At 47.5% G+C, this 21178-nt stretch overlaps 1 protein-coding gene across 8 annotated transcripts in view; it reads left to right on the top strand.

Moving 5' to 3' along the window:
- The window catches only part of C2CD5 (C2 calcium dependent domain containing 5), a 1003795-nt gene that overhangs the window by 603161 nt on the left and 379456 nt on the right, over positions 1-21178 (top strand). For all 8 annotated transcript variants that reach the window (XM_078674090.1, XM_078674088.1, XM_078674089.1 and 5 more), the window contains one exon: positions 4776-4940. In XM_078674090.1, coding sequence (XP_078530216.1) covers positions 4776-4940 — 165 coding nt within the window. The remainder of the gene's footprint in view (positions 1-4775; positions 4941-21178) is intronic.

Here is a 21178-nt window from a genome sequence, read left to right as displayed (position 1 = left end):
CATTATGAAACCTTTATTAGTTAAAGTACTCCAGGGGTCTGTGTCTGTAACCACAGAGCTACAGAATTAAATCTTGGTTGGTGCAATGGAGAATAGTGACTTTTTAGTGCTACAAGGTCATTGCCTGTGACAGAAAGCACTGTGAATATGTAATTTATTATTTTAAACTTGCATTACACACAGTATAAGATAGACTGTTACAAATTCGCAAAAAAGGTGTTCCAAATGTAAATGTTAGTAATACCCAGACTGTATTTAAAGCATTTTTTTTTACATGACTGTCCCTTCAACACCTCGTCTGAGGTAGCAAGAGCTAGATAAATACAATTACAATTAAAAGCATGCACTTCACAGCTCAGTTGTTAACTCTTTGTACTACCACTCAAAAAGAATACATCTTTGTCATCACAAAGCGTTGAGTGAGTTGATAAATTAAAGCCAGTACCAGCTCCCAAGCATCCTTTCCATCTGCATATTAACCTCTACATTTGTAGAATTCACTCGTTGCCCACATTTGCATTTCTTTCAGGCAAGCAGACCCCCTGGCAAGAGGCATGCTCTTGTTTAGCTGTCTCCTTGGCTGTGGATTCAAAGCACAGGAGACTCACAGAGTGACACTTCAGCCAAAGCGTTCAAACTATCATAATTAATTGTCCCTGGATGGTTCTCTTTCTTACAAAAAGTAGGGGAATGGTTTTTCATACCTCAAAAAAGTAATACCACCACTTCGACCTCTGAACCTGCTGTATGCTTACCTCCTAGCTGTCAACTGGCTCCATCTCACAAGGGTGCCTCTCAGCTCGTCCTGGTTAGCACATCTTGGATGGAACTTCTAGTTGGGTCTCGCTGGTAAAGCATCCGCAAGGATGCATGTGTCCAGCTGGAGACGTATAGTTATCTGTTACGGGGGAAGGACGGACAAGACGGTGGTACGAGCTTTTGCCTGGATTTGTGTGCGCGAACGCGCACATCGCGTCCCGCGCCGTACACATGCGCGCGCATACAGGCAGACACTCGCTCACAGACACACCCCCTCCCCCACAGTCACACACACGCACTCCAAGACACATGCACGCACGCACACACATACACAGCCCCCCCAGCACGCGCACACACATGCCCCCACCCCCGCCCGCCCTTGCAGCTCAGCAACCCACTCACCGGCTTCCTTGGTGCGGCGGCTCTCCTCAGCTGCAGGGCCCGGCAGCAGGACTCTTCTTCCCTCCTTCGGCACCGGGGCGCAGGGTAGGCTCCTGCCTGCTCCGGTGCTCCAAACAATCGCGGCTCTTCCGTGGGAGGCTGGGTAGGCTCCCGCCCTCTTACTTCCTGTTTCCAGTTGTCGCGCCGGCCTGCCTGACTTCCTGGTCGCAGGCCGGCTGAGTGACGAGGAGCGTACTCTTGTTACAGCTGGTTTTCCTGTGCAGCATTGTTGCCTCTAAAATTAGCTGGTGGTGACGTTGAAGGGCTGAGGTGAGTGATATTTAGTGCTGCGTCGCCAGAGCGGATGCCAGGCTTCCGCCCCGCCAGCTGCCGCCGCGCTGCTGGCAAGTAATAGGCTGGTGCTTTATTGCCCTCCTGTGTAGCGTTCCACTAAATTTAATTCCAAACTGTATCATATAATTTATATTCCAAAAGAATCGATACTCGTAGCGCCGCCATCGTTCACCGGAAATGTGACAAGGCCCCAATATGTTGGAGTGAAGGTCGCAGTTTGCGTTGCCTCCAGGATCAGCAGGTGGTGGGGGGGGGGGTGCCCTGGAAGACCATTGCTTTGCCTCTGTGTGTGGTGAGACGCGGTTAATTTGCTCTCAAAATGCATCCTAGATTGGCGCTCGGATTTGCAAAGCTCAAAGGGGGTCTGGCTGCGGAAATAGAAGTAGGACTCAGGTTTGACAGAGTGTGTGGCACGGAATGGCAACAGCCCTCACCGATATTGAAGGGCTATGTAATAAAATGGAGCTTTCACGATTTGCGGTATTTTTGTCCTCTCGCGGTTTGTAAATACAAAACATATTGCATTACAAATGCTATAGGTATCACATTTGCGAAAGTTATAACTATTGGCATTGTAAATGACGAAGCTATTAGTTTAGCTATTTAAACAAAAAAAACATAAATAAAAACTTTGCCATTTACAATACCAATAGCTCAAACTTTCCTAATGCGAGACCTATTGCATTGCAAATGCTTGTTTGATGTATGCATCCTTTGAGCCCCTGCACAACTTTACCCTGTTGTCATTGATTCTTATGACTGTATTCCTTATTAACATTAACCCTTCATGTAGAATCAGTGAGCTTCAGGCATTATCTGCGCATCTGCAATACTTCACATCCCTTACCTGACAAATTGGTGCTTCGCACATGGGCATCCTTTCTTCAACAGTGGTGTTGACCTTCCATGTGGGCAGTCTATTACTCCCTGCACTTCTTTTCACAACATCCTTCTCATGAGCAGGATTAGAGGCTGCAAATGTTGTATCACAAGTGTCGTGCTCTCACCTTCATTGCCTCAGGAGTGCCACGGAGTAAGAAGGTAGATCCACAACTTCACCCTATCACCACCACATGCCAGAGTAGAAACTGATGCATCTACTGGTGATTAGGGGGAAGGAGGGAAAACATAACAAGGGAAGAAGGGGACAACAAGAAATCTTCTCCAATCGATGTGGTCAGGATACCTGCAAAGCTTCGGTATGCGTCTACTGCATAAAGAGAAAGCATACAATTAATGTCTGTCCCTGCCTATCTCTATCCTGCAGTGTGTGTGTTCCATGTTCATATGTACCTGTTTTTACTGTGTCTACTTCCGTCTCTGTACCTTCTTTTCTTGCAAGTATATAAATGGTGTAGCTTTGATGTGAGGAATCTATGACTCTGTATTAGAAACAACTTAGGATTAGGTGTTATTCTCATATAGGGAGTAATGAATATTTCTGTACTTAATTCCTTGCTCACCATATAGGTAGATTGGATTCTGTATAATAAAAGAACCAAATGCTCATTCAGAATATAGTCTAAATGCTTGCCATCAGCATCCAAACTAAATATCTGTATAATGTGTTCATGGCCTGTTAACTTTCACATGAAAACCATGAAACCAATACTCTGTGAATATTTACCTACTCAATAGTGCCTAAACCACCATTAAGTAAACAGAAGCAACCAAAGACCTCGAGTTGCAACAATAAACCCTTATTCCAGAATTCTACGCACAAATAGAGACCAAGGCGGAGAAGTGTGGCTCAATGGTTAGAGCGGCAGACCCTGATGCAGAGGTCTAGCCCGGGACCAGGGTTCAATTCCCCGCCTCGGCGGGTCTTGGGCTCAAAATTCCACGGACCTGACAATTCTCGCCTCGGTGCCTATTCCAATCATGGAGTCCCACTCTGCAACTCTGGGCAATAGCTTGCTTAATCTCCACAACGGCCCCCACAACGCTAAGGATGCCTGGCCTCCACCTTGGGGGTCCCAGGAGTGGACACCTCACAGGGAAAGCCAGGATGGGTTCCACAGCGGTATTCGTACAAGCGCCTTGAGACCCTTGCGGGTGAGTAGTGCGCTATACAAGTATCAATTTACATTTACATTACATTTACATTACAATGCGAGGGCTTTGAATTAAACTTAAATCTTCCTTAAATATAAACGTGCCAAATGGACAAACAATCTCAGGAAAGCATTCCTAAGAAAGCACAATCAATACTTCAGACTCACAACAAGCACTTTACTCACGATACCGAAACCCGACGATCCTCGTCGGACGCCACCACTGTGACCCGGACGAAAAATACAGGAAACTGGCTCGAACGCAAAGCGTTTCCGGGGCGGAGAGGAGGGCTTAAATCTCGCCCTCTATTCTCCTACGCATGCGCTGTCCTTTGCGCATGCGCTCAAGTGGGCAGTGTCGGCCATCTTGCCATTCACGTCCACTGTTTTCTGCCAACCCCGTTTACACGCATGACAACAAATAGGCTTTTAGTGTCTGTATTAATATGAACTTGGGAGCACGGTCTGTAAAGCAAACCTTTTCATTGAGTTTGCTGATGTGAAAAAAGGGAAGTCTGTCCAAAAGTGAACCGTGTCTAAATGAATCATCCTATTTATCCACCAGGGCCACAGCTGCCACTACTGCGTTGCTTGGTTGAGGGCTCCTATTCTGGATATCTGTCAGACTGCTACATGGGCATCGTCCACACATTCACCAGGCATTATTTATCGTATCTCCGGTCTACAGGAAGGGCTTTGGTAGCACTCTTTTGGGTGGATACTTTATCTAACCTTGGATTCCTCATTGGCCATTCTACTTCCTAGTCTGTTTAATTTACTTTTGGTGTTAAAAAGTTCAAATTTAGATTTGACACATTGTCATCTCCCAGTTGTCAGTTGCTCCGCATGTAAGGGCGTGAAAATACAGTGATATTCTGAAATCAGTGCGCATGGGTAGCACATGTATGCGGCTCCGTGTCATTACAGCTAGGGGAAGTGTGGAGTCGACATGGAGTTGGATGGTGCAATCTCCTGTTGCGCAGGAGCTTTTCCAATGCTTCCTGTACTCTCGTAACTGGAAGGATTCAAAGAGGAGGACTCTGCACTTAGATTAGCCACCTGAAAGGGCGTTACCAAGGATAACGGTCAGTCAGAAGATTAGAATTCTAAATATTTAGGATTGTTGACAGATATGACGTTGGTACATGCTACTTGATCATGTTATTAATACTTTTCACTTGCTTAATTGTTAATGAAGTGTTTATTTATTTATTGTTATTTTTTTAGTCTGCTACAGCTGTATATTTGACTGCGTTACCGGCTCCTGGTGGCATCCAAATAGCTGGCAAGACTCCAAATGATGGCTCTTATGAACAGCATATTTCTCACATGCAGAAAAAAATCAACGATACAATTGCTAAAAACAAGGAACTATATGAGATTAACCCACCTGTAAGTAAAATGTTACATTTAACCACAGTGATCAGAAACTGAAGCCGCCTCTGTCTTTGTGTGTGTGTGTGTGTGTGTGTGTGTATATGTGCACAGGTTCTCTACATTTCCATCTCTCTTATATCAAGTAAAAAGCAGGCAAATGAGTGACAGTTTGCCAACCTAAAGGTAAGCAATGGGCCGACTACATTTTCTTTGTAAGCCCACAATGTCTATCTGATAGACACTTTTAGCCACAGGTTCCTCACCTTAGAAGTATCCCCAGTTGTCAGACTGGATCCAGAAAAGGTTCGTGAGCAGTACCCCTGCTCACTGGTAGGTGGCATAATTCGGCTCTGTGTGGCATCATTGGCATTGTTGGCGCCAGAAGTGACGTTTGCGGTGCCTATATATAGGCACCACCCAGGCTCCTGTCAGTTCTTTTCTTTGCGAGCCAGCATGCACAGATCCGGAAAGAGCTACAGGTTTTGTCAACGTTTTGTCAAAGTTGTTTTGAGGCTTACCTCCTGGTGTGGCAGGAATGTCATAAAAAAGGCCAGCTTCAAGCCCTGTGGCGCCTTTCACCGACGAATGTCAGTGATTGACCCGCACTTTGTATGCCTCTGGTGCTTCCAGCGGGCCTGCCCTCATTGCCGCACCATGCATCCGAAGGTCTTGAGTGAGGGATCGCTGGACCCTGAAGAATACCAGCCTTATAAAGAACAAGTGTGAGGATCTGGGTGAAGTCAGTGAACATGATTAGTGGCCACAGAGGAGGAGCTCACTTCGCAGTGGTTGTCTGGAGGGCAGCTAAGCTCTTGGACCTTAGCTTGCCCTTGCAAGCAGTCAAGACTAGTGTCATGATGGAAGTGCTTCAGCAGGGAGTGTCCTCATCAAAACCATTTCTCCCTTTCAATGAAGCATTTGCTGACATCCTGCTTTTGATTTTATTCAAACCCAGCACGGGGCTCCTGTGAACAGGACGATTGCCTGTTTGCCGCGCCCCACTCCAGGAGACCCAAACTTCCTCACCCCACTCTGGAGACCCAAACTTCCTCACCCCACTCTGGAGACCTTGGTGGTCCACGCTTCCACATCTCATGTAAATCCGGGTGCATTCCCAACTGCACTGCCAGATCAGGAATCCAAGAAGCTAGACAGCTTTTATAAGAAAATGTTTTCTTCACTAGCCTGGCATTGCGATCAGTGAACGCTGCATGTCTTTCGGGCCGCTAATCCCAATCTCTGTGGTACATCGTTGTGAAGGTGCTACATACGGTCCTGGTTAAGGCACAGGACATGCTCTCCCAGTCTATTGCCGATGGGAGGGATGCAGCCCAGTTCACCATTCACTGTGGACTAAGCACCACCAACTCACTAGAAGAAAAGAATTATCCTGTCTGCAAAATACTTCAAATGATGGAAAAACTCATCTCTATTGAGTGCACAACATGCGCCTAGCAGGATTTCGATCACAGGGTATACAGTTAATGAAGGTACAGACATAAGGTCAAATGGTGTACATTCAAATGAATCACTGAACATAAGCAAAAATTGCATTCTTATTTTTATTCACTTCAAATCAATCAAACTAGACATTTTGTGATCAAATCAGGATGCTCAATACAAGACCGATTTCACCCCTCATCAGCCAGGATACCTCCCTCACTTGGCAGAGAGGTTTTGTCTGCAGATGCTCGGAGACCCCACGCTGGTTGAGGACTTCTGGCTTTTCTATGGATGGCCAGTCCTCACTTATGGACATGCCCTTTGATGACTCCCATCTTTTCAGAGACGAGGTGGTTTCGGCACTGGAGCGATTTATTTAGAAAGTTTTGTATAGCGCGAACGTGATCCTCGAGGGTATCAGAGTGCTTTGCATGGAGATAACACGATTAGCACGATTAGATTTAAGGCCCGCAGGTCTATGGGCAGGCCCTTGGGCCTTTCTATGGCCCCTCATAACCCTCAATCCACCTTTCGCGGCCACAGAGGGGGCATACAGCTACGTCTTTACTCGCCCAGATACTGCAGCACGCAATCGTTCCAGCCTCTGCGTGGTCGTGGATACAGTTCCTCCCGGCCAGCGATCGGGGAAGTCCACCAACCCCCTGTAAATGCCGCCTCCCAATCCGCCTAGTCTGCCGCTTACCGTCATAGGCACCCAGAGGGTGGCAGGGTTCACCATCACCTGCCCCACTGAAGGCCATACCATCAGACAGATGGGGTTTGCAGATTTTCTGAATGGGTTTCTCCCGCCCCTTCGAAACTACTCCTCCATGCCACCTACCTACGACTCTCAAAGGACCACCTATCTCTTCTCCACCAGGAAGCGACTACCCTTTTGGCTAAAGGAGCCATAGAGAAAGTGCCAGTGTCAGAAATGGGTCGTTGTTTTTATTATCCAGTATTATAGGTATCTTTCATAGATTCACATGCCTGAATCATTCCCCGTCGTCGGGGTGGGAGTCCCCGGTATATAAAAAGAGTAATGTCATATAGACATATACAGAGTAATAGGCCAGAGGCCTCTCATTAGTGGAGGAGTGTGGCTCACTGGTTAGAAGCGGCAGACTCTGAACCAGAGATCAGGCCCGGGACCAGGGTTCAATTCCCGACGCGGCAGGGTCTTGGGCTCAATGTGCGCGGACTCGATAATTCTCGCCTCAGCACCTACTCTAATCATGGGTCCCACGCTGCAACTCTGGGCAATAGCTTGCTTAATCTCCACAACGGCCCCAAAAACACTGGGATGCCTGGCTTCACCTTGGAGGTGCCCAGGAGGGGCATCCCACAGGGAGAGCCAGGAAGGGTTCCACAGCGTTATACAGCGCCGGGAGCCCCGTTGCTGGGGCAGCTGTGCGCTTTACAAGTATACTACATTCACATTTACATTTACATTTACATTTTACAGTAGTAACATATCCATGTCCTTTTGTAAAAAGGACCACCCTTTAGAACCTTCCTGGAAGGAGCCCTAGTCCCTCAGATGTTCTACCGCACGTCGTGCTAAGGGAGTCTCCTCTGAGCTCTGCTCAGTTTTTCTGGTATTCTTTACCTTTTTCAATATTTTTCTCTCAGAAATGTGTTCTCTGTGAGGAGTTTTTCAGTTGATCATGGCTGACACTCCTAAAAAGGTCTCTTTAGATCCTGTGCCTCTTGTGGGAAAAAGAGGCTTCATATTGATGACAGGCATGAAGACTGCCTTTACTGTCTCTACCCTGACCACTCTGCAAAGGATTGCAAGGTCTGCCGCACTTTTTCGACAAAACTCTGAAGGACAGAGAGGGACGCCTGCTGCTCTGGCTCCAGAGACTTAAAGACAAGGACCGGGTTGTCTTTTCAGGGGAGAGTGAGTGTTCCATCAAAAGTACTCATTCCTCTCCCAAAAGGCCTTGAACGTTATCCCCAGGACCATCTTTGGAGCCACCTCAAAAGAAGACACCCAAGTCTTCAGAGGTTCGTTCAAAGGCCATGGCTGAGAAGGTTTCTCTTCAGGATACTACCTTCAAAAAGCCTGTCAGGACATCTTCAGTGGTGACTGTAACAACGTTGACGACAACAATCTCCACATCGATGGCATCGTCATTCTCCTCAACGTCGACGACTACTTCAGCCTCGTCGTCGACGGGTAGGTCCATTCCGTCTGTAATAATAGTTAAAAAATCGACGACGAAGCCTCCGTCGACGAGTGCTTCCTCGTCGACGAAACAAAATTCATCGTCGATGACTAAAGCCCCATCGACGTCGATGAAACCTTCTTCATCGTCGCCAGAATCCTCGTCAACGTCAGTGAAGCCTCCGTCGACAGTTCCATCGTCGACAAGGCCGTTGACGAGACCGTCGACGAAAACGAAGCCGTCGACGGGATCATCGACGACGTCTCCAGCGTCGACGCTGCCGTCGACGAACAAAACACCGTCGACGACAATGCCGTCGACAGTTCCATCGTCGACGAGGACGCCGCCGTCAACGCCGGCTATAACCGTCGACGTTCCCCCATCGACGACCATACCGTCGACGGGCTCACGGACAACAGGATTGCCTTCCTTGAAGTACTCGTATACACACTTCAGGATAACTAAGTGTACTTTAACGCCAGAATTGACCTCACCAAGTAGAGTCCAGCCACTGCCGCTGGCTCAATTGTTGGACACGGAGGGTTCTGAGGATGGCTCACTGTTTCAGACTGCTACCAACACATCAGAACTTAACATTAAAATCCATGAAAGTTCAGAGTGTGAAGACCTGGATCAGGAAAGAATGGATTTCCAGGAGGAATATCACTCTTCTCCACCTCCACCTTCAGAACCTATGGTGTGTATTCCAGCATCCATAGTGACGGATTTACAATTTCTCATTGCGGTTTATAAGCAGCGGTTTCCTTCCAATCCGCCTCCTCCAGTAGGGCCGCAACCGCCAGTTGTGATACCTACCCCTCCACCTCGCCCTAGGCCGCCTCAACTGGACACTGCTTATTTGCCTCCTTTATAGTCTTCTGATGAAGAAGAGGAAGGAGGAGCACAGGACGGGGGCGAGCAGCAAGAGGAAGGAGAACTGCAGGAAGACGAATGGAATGAATACCTTATTCCAGCTCCGGCTTCCCCTGACCAAGCACAGGCAGACTCGCCTCCGGAAGACATCGGAGGGTTCCACAACATATTAGAAAGGGCTGCTTCAAGATTCAAAATCCAAATGACCACACAACCTCAGGATTGTTTCCTGTATGACTTTAAAGAGCCATTTCAAAAGGCTGTGAGATCCATTCCCATTATTGAGTATATTTGGGATCAGGGGGTGAAAATAATGAAGAATCCTTCATCTTTGCCTCCAGTCCTACCTAGGCTCGACAAAAAGTATAAGGCTCCTGACACTGCTCCTGCATGCCTTACAGGACACACAAAACCAGACTCTGTCATTACCCAAGCTGCGCAGCGTAAATCTACTAATCCATCGGCGGCGTTGACTGCGCCACCAGATAAAGAGGGTCGTAAACTGTATAACATTGGCAAAAGGTTTTCATCCATTTCGGCCCTCACTGTACGAGCGGCTAACTCCTTAGCCCTGTTAGGGCGCTACAACTGCCAAATGTGGGCGGATATTGCTCCATATTTGGGTACTATCCCAGAAGACCAAAAAAGGAGAAGCAAAAAAGATCCTTCTTGAGGGCGAACGTTCAGCCTCTGAAATGATCGACGTGGGAATGGATATCGCCTCCACAGGATTCAGACAATTGGAAGGGGCTGCGGTCCTAAGGCGCCAAGGGTGGCTTAAGGCCACATCTTTCCGACCGGAAGTGCAGGCCAAGATATTGGACATGCCGTTCGATAGCCAGCTACTGTTTGGGAAAGACATAGACGACATGCTACAAGGTATTAAAAAGGATACTGAGACCGCGAAAGCCCTAGGTACTCTTCAGTTCAGAAATACTTCCTTTCGGGGCTCCAGAGGAAGAGGACAACCTTCACGAGGTGGCTATCAGGGGTACAAATCATCGTACAACTCAAACCATCAGTACAAACCCCAGTACCAACAAAGGCAGCAGCATCAAAATCAGTCATCATACAATAAATCTTCCTTTCCTGGACGCGGAGGTAAGAAAGACACAGCCAGAAGGCAATTTGACCTTTTTCTACCGCAGGCCTCCATTTCTTCTCCACCTTACGCAGTTGGAGGAAAAATCTAAATTTTCCTCCACAATTGGCAGCAGATTACAACGGATCGCTGGGTCCTTCAGCTAGTCCAGTTCGGACATTCATTGGGGTTTGTGGAGACTCCTCCTTTGAATCCTCCACGTCCAATGAACCACAAGAATCTACATCTCCTACAAAAAGAACTCTCTATAATGCTCCACAAAAGAGCTATAGAAAAAGTGCCTCGGGATCAGAAAGGCAAAGGATTCTATTCCCGATTCTTCCTATTAAGGAAGAAGGAGAAAACATGGAGACCTATATTGGAATTTACGAGAACTCAACGGATACCTCGAGAAACAGTCATTCCTTATGGTGTCCATTCAGGAGGTGCTGCAGCTCCTCGATTCAAAAGACTTCATTGTGTCTTTAGAACTCCAAGACGCCTATTTCCACATACCGATCCACAAAAACCACAGACAATTCTACAGGTTTGCGGTGGTGGGCAGACACTACCAATTCAGGGTGCTGCCCTTCGGACTGAAATCGGCTCCTCACATTTTTACAAAGTGTCTGTCTCCGGTGGCAGCATATCTTCGCCAACACCATCACCAAGTCTTCCCCTACTTGGACGACTGGCTCGTCAAGGCACCTACTTTCGCAGGCATGAGCAGGTCCTCAGACGCCTGTCTGCAACTCATTCGAAATCCTGGGACTTACTCTCAACCAAGAAAAGTCTGTATTTCAGCCTTCCCAACGCCTCACTTTCTTGGGGGCAGTCCTGGATACGGATCAGGAAAATGCCTTTCCTTCACAGGAACGTCAGCTCAAACTCAGGTTTCTAGCAGCCCGGATTCAGGCCAAGAAGACCATCACGGTGCGCCTGTACAAGTCATTATTGGGGATGATGTCCTCCAACATCCTGCTGATCCCACACTGCCGTCTTCGTATGCGGCCGCTGCAGGAGGCACTATCCACTCAGTGGATCCAGTGTGCAGGATCCTTCGACAATCTAATCCGGACCACTCCATTCATTGTGCAGGCCCTAGACTGGTGACTTCAACCTCAAAATCTGGACCAGGGCCTTCCATTCCTACTACCAATCTCTCAACATGTGATCACCACAGATGCTTCATTGGAGGGATGGGGTGCGTATCTGCAAGAACTCCAGATCAATGGGCTATGGTCTCAGACAGAAAAGCAGCTGCATATCAACCTTCTCGAATTGAGGGCAGTCTACCTGGCACTAAGAGCATTCCTGCCTCGGATCAAGGATTCCCCAGTGCTTGTGAGAACGGACAACACCACCACAATGCACTATCAGAACAAACAAGGGGGAACTCGATCTCTGACGCTGTCGCTAGAATCTCAACGTATTTGGGAGTGGCTGCTTTAAAACAATATTTCTTTACGGGCAGAGTATGTCCCAGGGGCAGACAATACCCTGGCGGACTCTCTAAGCAGGCAACGTTCCATCTGCCACGAGTGGGAGCTGGATCAACATCTTCTCAACTCCGTATTCTCCCGTTGGGGCAAACCTCACCAGGATCTGTTTGCGACACAACTCAATGCAAAATGCCAATACTACTCAATCTGGCATCCCCAGAAAGGGTCTCTCGGGAATGCATTTTCCATGGCATGGTGCAACGTCTTCGCTTAAGCATTTCCTCCATTTCCCCTGATTCCCAGGGTTCTCAGGAAAATGAAGGCGGAGCATTGCACCCTAATCCTGATAGCCCCGGCGTCGCCACGCCAACACTGGTTTACGGGACTTCACCTCCGGTCACTGGAACCGCCAATTCCATTCAGGCCAAGCCCGACTCTCCTGACAATGAACCTCAGGCAAGTCCAACATCCGGATCCACAATCTCTCAAATTATATGCTGGCTCCTGAGTACAGAGAGTTCCTGAACGTAGACATTCCTCAAGAATCCAGGGTAGTCTTGGCCCGGGCCCGGGCCGACAGTACCAATAAGACGTAATCCCTGAAGTGGAAAAGATTCTGTATATGGTGTTAGACAAACAGGATACACCCATTTGAATCTTCGCCAGCACAGATCCTGCCTTATCTGCTTCATTGGGCTCACTCTGGATTGGCCCACGCCTCAATAAAAGTTCACCTGGCGGCTGTATCTCGGTATAGGCGTTCTTCGTCTGGTGTTTCTCTCTGGTCCAATAGACTGATCAAGCAGTTTCTGAAAGGATTGTTCAGGACATTCCCTCCAATGAGGGCTTTGCCACCCACCTGGCAGCTCAACATCGTACTGGCTCAGTTAATGAAACACCCCTTTGAGCCAATACACAAAGCTGACATCAAATATCTATCATGGAAAGCAGCTCTCTTACTAGCGCTCACATCAGCAAGGAGAGTGAGTGAGCTCCAGCCTTCTCCATTCAAGATCCTTTCTTACAGTTCAAACAGGACAGAGTTATCTTAAGAACTAATCCTAAATTCATACCAAAGGTTCCATCCAACTTTCACCTGAATGAACCTATAGTTCTGCGGTCCTTCTTCCCGAACCCAAGCACCACAGTGGAAAGTTCTCTCCATTCCTTAGACCTCAAAAGATGTCTGAAGTTCTACATCCATAGAACAGAACAATTTCGAAAAACCAACCAACTATTTATTGCCTTTAGCAGGCCCAGGAAAGGTCTTCCATTGACAAAGCTGTCCATCTCAATGTGGATCTCGGCAGCCATTACTTTCTGCCACCAGCAGGCAGGACATCCTATGCATTCTAAAGTCCGGGCCCACTCCACTAGAGCGGTCTCCACCTCTATGGCGCTCTTCGCTGGGGTACCCATCATCGACATATGCAGAGCGGCGACATGGAAGACACCTCATACCTTCACCAAGCACTACTGCTTGGATTCAGAGCTGATGAAGGATGCAGCGGTGGGTCAAGCGGTGCTACGCCATCTATTTCACTAGAGGTGAGCCTTCTTCCTTTCATCCCTCCATCCTAATACCTTCTTGCACATTTCTCTATGTTTAGAGTATTGTATTACTTACTGTATTTCATGTTTGATATTCTATTATCATGTGATTTTACAGCTTGTTCTCTAAGAAATGTGCTGGTTATTGCTTGCTACTCTGATTCAGGCATGTGAATCTATGAAAGATACCTATAATACTGGATAAGAAATGCGTTACTTACCTGTAACTGCAGTTATACAGTATTGGTATCTTTCATAGATTCACATGCAACCCACCCACCTCCCCTGGAATGGCTCACCTTGGTTCTCTCAGTAGGTACTACTTAGCACTGTGCTTACGAAAAACTGAGGGACTAGGGCTCCTTCCAGGAAGGTTCTAGAGGGTGGTGATATCTGATTGGCTCTTGGCCAAAGTTTGGTCCTTTTTACAAAAGGACATGGATATGTTACTAATGAGAGGCCTCTGGCCTATTACTCTGTATATGTCTATATGACATTACTCTTTTTATATACCGGGGACTCCCACCCAGACGACGGGGAATGATTCAGGCCTGTGAATCTATGAAAGATACCAATACTGGATAACTGCAGTTACAGGTAAGTAACGCATTTCTTCTTGCTACTTTCTGGTGCTCAAAAAGAACTGATGCCATTGTCCTATTCTAGACCTGCACTCTTTTAACTTTTTCCACAATAAGTAGAAGTTCAAAATGCTCACTCTTGCTCAGGTCCTGTCTACCCAGGATACTGGATGGTAGCGTTGGACTTGCCGGGCGCGTTTTCCCACATTCCCATCCTTTCTGCCCACGGGTGTTACCTGCGGTTCGGGGTGGGCCACGAAGAGTTTCAGTTCAATGTGCTGTCCTTTGGCCTCACCAGCGCCCCTCTGGTGTTTACCAAGGCTATGGCTATGTGTGCAGCTCATTTGCAGAGATAATGGATGCCAGTGTCTCCTTATCTCGGCAACTGGCTATTGAAGGCATGCTCACCCCAGGCAATCATCTCAATCTTCCTGACTACGGTGAACCTCCTGCATATACTGGAGTTCACTATCAATGTGCTGAAGTGACATCTGACTCTCTCTCAGACGCTCCCTTTCATCGGAGCTAGTCAGGACACTGTGTAGTTTCAGGCCTAACCTCCTGAACTTCGAGTCCAGGATATTCAGGCTATGATGCTGATGCTTCAGCCCCTGTCCTGGATGTCAGTGATACTGACTCAAAGGCTGCTGGGCCTCATGGCCTCCTGCACTCCTGCGACCTGCTGGTGAAACTTTCCCATTGGCATATGAGGGCTCTGCAGTGAGACCTGAAGTTTCAGTGGGCCCAATACCAGGGGAATCTCTCCAACATGGTCCATATCTCAGAGGAAACCCCCAAGACCTGGAGTGGTGGTTAACGAACCACAACTGGATCAGCGGCAGACCCCGCTCCCTTCCCCAAACAGATCTCACAATAGGGACAGAAGCAACACTCCTGGGATGGGACAGCCCTATGGGAGATGTGGAGACCAGAGGACTCTAATCTCTGGCGGAATCCTAACTCCACATCACACTGTCCAATTGGCATTGAAAGCCTTTCTACCGTCCATACAGGGAAGGCTGATGCAGGTGTGATTGGACAGCACCACCGCCGTGTGGTACTGCAACAAACAGGGTGGTGTGGGGTCGAGGTCCTGCCTCTCTGGACATGACTGGAGCAGCACGGAATATCCCTGGTTGTTCCACGTCTGGCAGGTTCCCTGATCGCCAGAGTGGACAAACTGAGCTGCAGATGCCTAGCAGATCACGAATGGCATCTCCATCTGGAGGTGGTGCAAGGTATCTTTCAACAGTGAGGAGAGCTGGTTGGATCTTTTTGTCACCGACGAGAACGTGCAATGTTAGCAGTTCTGCGCGCTGGACTTTCCAATGCAATCTCGCTTGCGGACTCATTTCATCTCAGGTGGAGCTCAGACCTCCTGTACGCCTTTCTGCCCATACCACTCCTACCCAGTGTTCTCAAGAAGATCAGGAAAGATCTGGCCCAAGTCATCCTTGTGGTGCTGGATTGGGCACAGAATTTGGTATTCGGAGTTGTTGAGCATGGCCATCGGTCCTCTGATCAGGCTGCTCCTTTGGGGTGATCTTCTGTTACAGCAGTAGAGGAGGAGGGTTCTCCACCCAAACCTGTCTGCCCTCTGCCTTATTGCGTGGAGATGGAGCGGGACAGTTGACAGCTTTCGACCTTCCGCCCAACATCTGCGGTGTTATTCTGGCAGCAAGGCACCCCTCCACCAAGACAGTGTATGTCTGCCATTGGAGCAGATTTGTGACATGGTGTCAGAGAAACAAGTTAACCCTCTTTCTGCTCTCCTATCTCAGGTTCCTCTGTCTGTCCTTTCCCTTGCCCAGCAGGGCTCTGCTCTGGGCACTGTAAAGGGCTATCTTTCTGCAATATCTGCTTTGCTGCAGTTGCCTGACTAACCTTCTCTTTTCCAATCCCCTATTGTACATAGGTTTTTGAAAGGTTTGCAACATATGTTTCCTCCTTCTTCCTTTGTTATGCCTCAATGGGACCTTAATCTGGTCCTTACGTTCCTTTTTAACCCTTATGTAACTGTCCTCCCAGGCTCCTTACCATGACGACGGCCTTCTTTGTTGCAGTAACATCTGCCCGGAGAGTCAGTGAGCCTCAGGCCTTGCCATCCATACCTCCTTACCTGAACATCAACCCAGACAAGCTCCTGCTTCGTACGAGGGCTCCTTTCTTTCGAAAGTTGTCACTCCATGTCTCATAGGCCAAACATCACTCTTCCTACTTTTTGTGCTCTGCCCCATCCCTCCAGGGAAGAGGAACAACTTCACGGTCTGGGCCCAAAAAGTACATTGTTGTTGTACCTTGATCGCACTCGAGAGTTCCAGGTGGGTGACCAACTTTTCGTGGGGTATGTCAGAGTGAAGAATGGTCAGGCTGTGCGCAAACAGACTATCTCCTAATGGATCATGCTCTGTACGAAGATCTGCTATGCACTGGCTAAGAAGCAACCCCCAGAGGGTTTACTTGCGCATTCCACCAGAGATAAAGCGGCCACCACTGCATTAGCATGTGGAGTTCAGGTCCTGGACATCTGTCAAGCAGCAACATGGGCTTCCTTGTAGACGTTTACTAAACATTACTGCTTAGACAGTCCGGTCCGTAAGGATGGGCATTTTTCCTGTTAGGTCCTGCAAAACTGCCTCATGTGAAATTGGGCCGCAGACCCACCTCTGGGGAGGTATTGGTTGGATATCTATTCTAAGGTAAGGAATCTGGGGCTAAAAGTCTCTATCTGATGAACAAGGTACTTACCTTCGGTAACGCATTATCTTGTAGAGACTCTATCTAGCTGCAGATTCCTTATCGACCCACCCATCCTTCCCACTGTGTGAACGGATTTCTAGGGACAGGGCTTTCTCCTTTCACACCAATGGTCAGTGTACTCCGGGGCTCCGTGCTTCTGGCAAGGAAAGTTGCAAAAAGTAGCTGACATCAGCGTGCTTTGTTGGTACCTATGTAGGCTTCGCAGTTGTCATGTTCGAGGCATGTGTGCTGTTGATACGCATGCTTTGCATATTCCTGCCAACTAGTGTTGTGTCCGATGGTTTGCAAGTTGTTATTCTTTGAAGAAGTCTTTTGAGTCACGAGGTAAGGTGGCTCCTCCTTTCGGTGATAATGCGCACGGGCATCAACTCCATTGTTAGTTTTTTTTTTCCGCCATTGGGTTCGGACGTGTATTGCTGCTCTCTGGTTTGTAATCGTTCTTCAGGTTTCCTTCGGTGCGCAATCCACTCCTCCCTCAACGGTATTGTTTTGTACACGTTTCCCACTTCTCCGCGCATTGTTTTGGTCAACAAATCTTTAATTTTTTATCAAAAACTTCGTGGGCAGCCTTTGGACCTGACTGAGCCGGTCCGGTCTTCTGTCGATGGAATGGATGCTGTGTAAATTCTGTCCTTGGTGCCACGCTAAGTATCCTCGCACCGACTCACATAAAGTGTGTAATTTGTGCTTGTCTCCGGAGCACAAGGAAGACAACTGCAATGTTTGTAAATTGCTTTGGTCCAAAAAGACTCTTTGGGATCGATGGGCTCGATGTCGTGAAATGCAACATCAGAATATTCAGCACACTCCGGATATCTTCGGTGAAGAATCCGAGCATGATGACGTCGAAGCGTCGGTGGCAAAAGAAGAAGAAGCCATCTTGTTTCCGGAGTTGATTCGGAGCTCGAGATAGACATGGAGTCTGAAGACGTGCCTTCGGGACATGGTGCCGTGAGTACCAATGACCCATTTCCCCTTAAGCCCATACTCAAAGGTCATAAGGCAACAGCACCACCTCTGGCCAAGGTCTGCCCCGAAAAGATGTTTCCGACACTCTGCCTTCCGGCTCGGCATTAAAACAGATAGTAAAGCCTGCTGGTTCGGGACAGAGTCGACCGAAATTCTCTTCGGATCAGAAACCTTCCAGTTCCGAAATTTAAATCTGGTTCGGAGCCAAAATCCTCCACACCGAAAGAAAAGCATATTTAAGGGACAAAACCTTCCGCTCATAAAAGTCCATCCCGGTATTGAAACCTTTGGTGCCAAAATCAAAAGACAGCAGTTTTGTACCTTCTGACCGTCATTTAGACATTGTTCACCCCAAACTGGATCCCAAACAAAAGAAGATTTATATCAATCCTGACACTGGACATATTTATGCTAAAGCTCCAGTTAAACGCAAGCTTCCTTCTCAGGACACTCACAATAAGATCCTTTAAAGAAGAAAAAGGATGTTGCTACCAGCCCTGTTTATCCTGCTCCACCAACCCCTCCATTTCCACTCTCTTCTCCTCATTTGGATCCTTTACACATTACACCTCAGGTGTCTCTCCTTTCACAGTCTGAAGAGGGGGATATTGATGAGGAAGATATTAATTTACCTATAGACTCATGGAAGGATTACACCATTAACCCTCCTTTAGACAATGACCCATACCTTTACCCTGCAAAGCCTTCCCCACCTGATTATAATGTGGCTTATCAGGAACTCATTGCTAGAGCAGCAGAGTACCATGGAGTGACGTTACATAAGGAGTCATTAAAAGAGGACTTTTTATTTGAGACACTTGGTGCCGCACACCGTTCAAGTCAGACACGCCCTATGCTGAAGGGCATGATGAGGCGTGCAAAGGACATTTTCAAAGACCCCGTGCGAGCATGCATTTTGACTCCTCGAGTTGATAAAAAATACAACCCTTCGCCATCCTATCTTTATTAAAGGTCAGCTGCCTTTTGACTCCCTTGTTGTGTCTGAAGCTCGCAACAGAGCTAATTCGCAAACTTCTGGTGACGCTCCTCCCCCGGATAAAGAATTTAAGCTCATAGATTCTTCAAGCAAACGTGTAGCAGCTCAAGCTGCTAATCATTGGTGAATCACAAATACACAAGGCCTGCTAGCTAGGTTCGACAGAGCACACTAGGATGAGATGAAACAGCCGCTCCATATCTCCCAGAAGAACACAAAAACAAAGCAGTAGAGTTAGTTCAAGAGGGCAAACATATTTCTAACTCTTCTTTTAGATGTGCTTTAGATGCTGCTGACACTGCTGCTAGGGAGATAAATACCAGCATTCTCCTCAAAAGGCATGCATGGCTTAGGATTTCAGGTTTTAAACCTGAGGTTCAACAATCCATTTTAAACACCCCTTTAGACAAAGAACACCTGTTTGGTCCTGTAGTCAACCAATCTCTAAAACAAAATAAAAAAAGATACCAAAGTGGCAAAGTCCATGGGAGCTCTCCAGTCCTCATCAAATAGAGGCTCCTTTAGTCGTTCTTTTAACAGAGGAGGGTTATACAAACCACATCCTCAGACCCAAAAGCTTCCACTTATAAAAGCAATACCCAATTCTCTCCCTCTAGAGGTTTTTATAGAGGAGGGTATAGAGGAAATATTTTGAAAGGTAGGGGTAGAGGCGCCTCAACACGTAACACCCCTTACCCTAACAAACAGTGACTTGCCCGCACTTTCCCCTGATTACTTAACACCTGTCGGGGTAAGACTTCAACAGTTTCTCCCCATTTGGCAGACCATAATAACCGACAAATGGGTGATAGACATTATCCGTCATGGTTATTGCCTGGAGCTTACCACTGATTCTCCAAACATTCCACCTCTCACTTACAAACTGTCGTCAGACCACTTACAATTACTTATTGAAGAGGTGCGATCCCTCTTACAGAAAGGAGCCATAGAACCAATTCCGTTACACTGCCAAGGTTCAGGGGTTTATTCTCTATATTTTCAAATTCCCAAAAAGGACGGCTCCTTAAGACCCATTTTGGTGCTAAACCAGTACATACTCTCAGAACATTTTCATATAGTAATACTTCAACAGGTGCTTCCCCTTCTACAGCAAGACGATTTTATGTCCACACTGGACGTAAAAGATGCATACTTTCACATTCCCATCCATCCAGTTCATCCCAAATTCCTCCGATTTGTGATAGCAGGCAAACCCTGTCAATTCAAAGTACTCCCATTCGAAGTAACTATTGCCCCAAGAGTGTTTGCCAAATATCTAGCCGTAGAGGCAGCTCATCTCAGAAGACTACAAACCCACGTCATCCCGAACCTAGACAACTGGCTCATCAAAGGCAGTACACGCCAAAAGTGTCTACAACACACTCAGGTCATGCTAGATTGGGCTTCATGGGAAACTTATCAAAGTCTCACCTGCAGCCTTAACAGACACAATCTTATCTGGGAACCACTCTCGACAGTCAAAAAGGCCTGGCCTCTCCAAATTCTCAATATTCAAGTTCTGTTACTTCAGTTTCAGGCCAACCAAAAATAACGAGCCAGAATCTTCATGCAATTGCTAGGGATGATGGCGTCATGCATAGCAGTAGTGCCTATGTGAGCTTTTAGCAGTATTTCTAACACTCAAAACGTTTCAGTGTCACCTCATAGACAAAGTTGTCTTAGTCCGCACAGACAACATGACAGCTATGTACTATATACAAAAACGGGGGGCGGGGGGGGGAGGGGACACTCTCTCCAACTGTCGCACCTCTCTCAGACCATTTGGAGTTGGGCAATCCATCACAGAATTCATCTCCTGTCAGAACACCTTCCAGGGATGAACAATCCAATTGCCAACCTCCTCAGCAGACGGAGACAGCAAATACACAAATGGAAACTTCATTCCCAAGTTCTCCTTCCATATTTTCGAGAATGGGGATTCCCATAGATCTATATCTGTTCGCCACAGTGAACAACGCAAAATGCCCAAACTTCGCCTCCAGGTTCCCCCACTCTCTCTCCAAAGGCAGTGCCCTATGGATGAATTGGTCGGGGATATTTGCCTACGCTTTCCCGCCTCTCCCACTCCTCCCGTTGCGGATTCAGAATCTCAGGAAAACATCACTCACACTGATTCTAGTAGCCCCCACATGGGCTCATCAACCTTGGTTCACAACACTGTTAGAACTATCAGTGGTTCCACATCAAAAACTGCATCTCTACTCCAGCCTTCTCATACTGAGCCATAGAAAAATCAGGCACCCAAAAAAGCTCGATTTAGCAATGTGGCTCCTGAAATCATAGAGTTTAGATATTTAAATCTGTCACCTTGACTGTATACATATCTTAAAAGAAAGCAAGCAAGCCTACCACCAGAGCTTGTTA

This window comes from Lissotriton helveticus, chromosome 1_1, assembly GCF_964261635.1.
Source record: "Lissotriton helveticus chromosome 1_1, aLisHel1.1, whole genome shotgun sequence".
NCBI lineage: Eukaryota > Metazoa > Chordata > Amphibia > Caudata > Salamandridae > Lissotriton > Lissotriton helveticus.
Note: the sequence above shows the minus strand (reverse complement) of the source record. Positions and strands in the feature narration are given on the sequence as shown.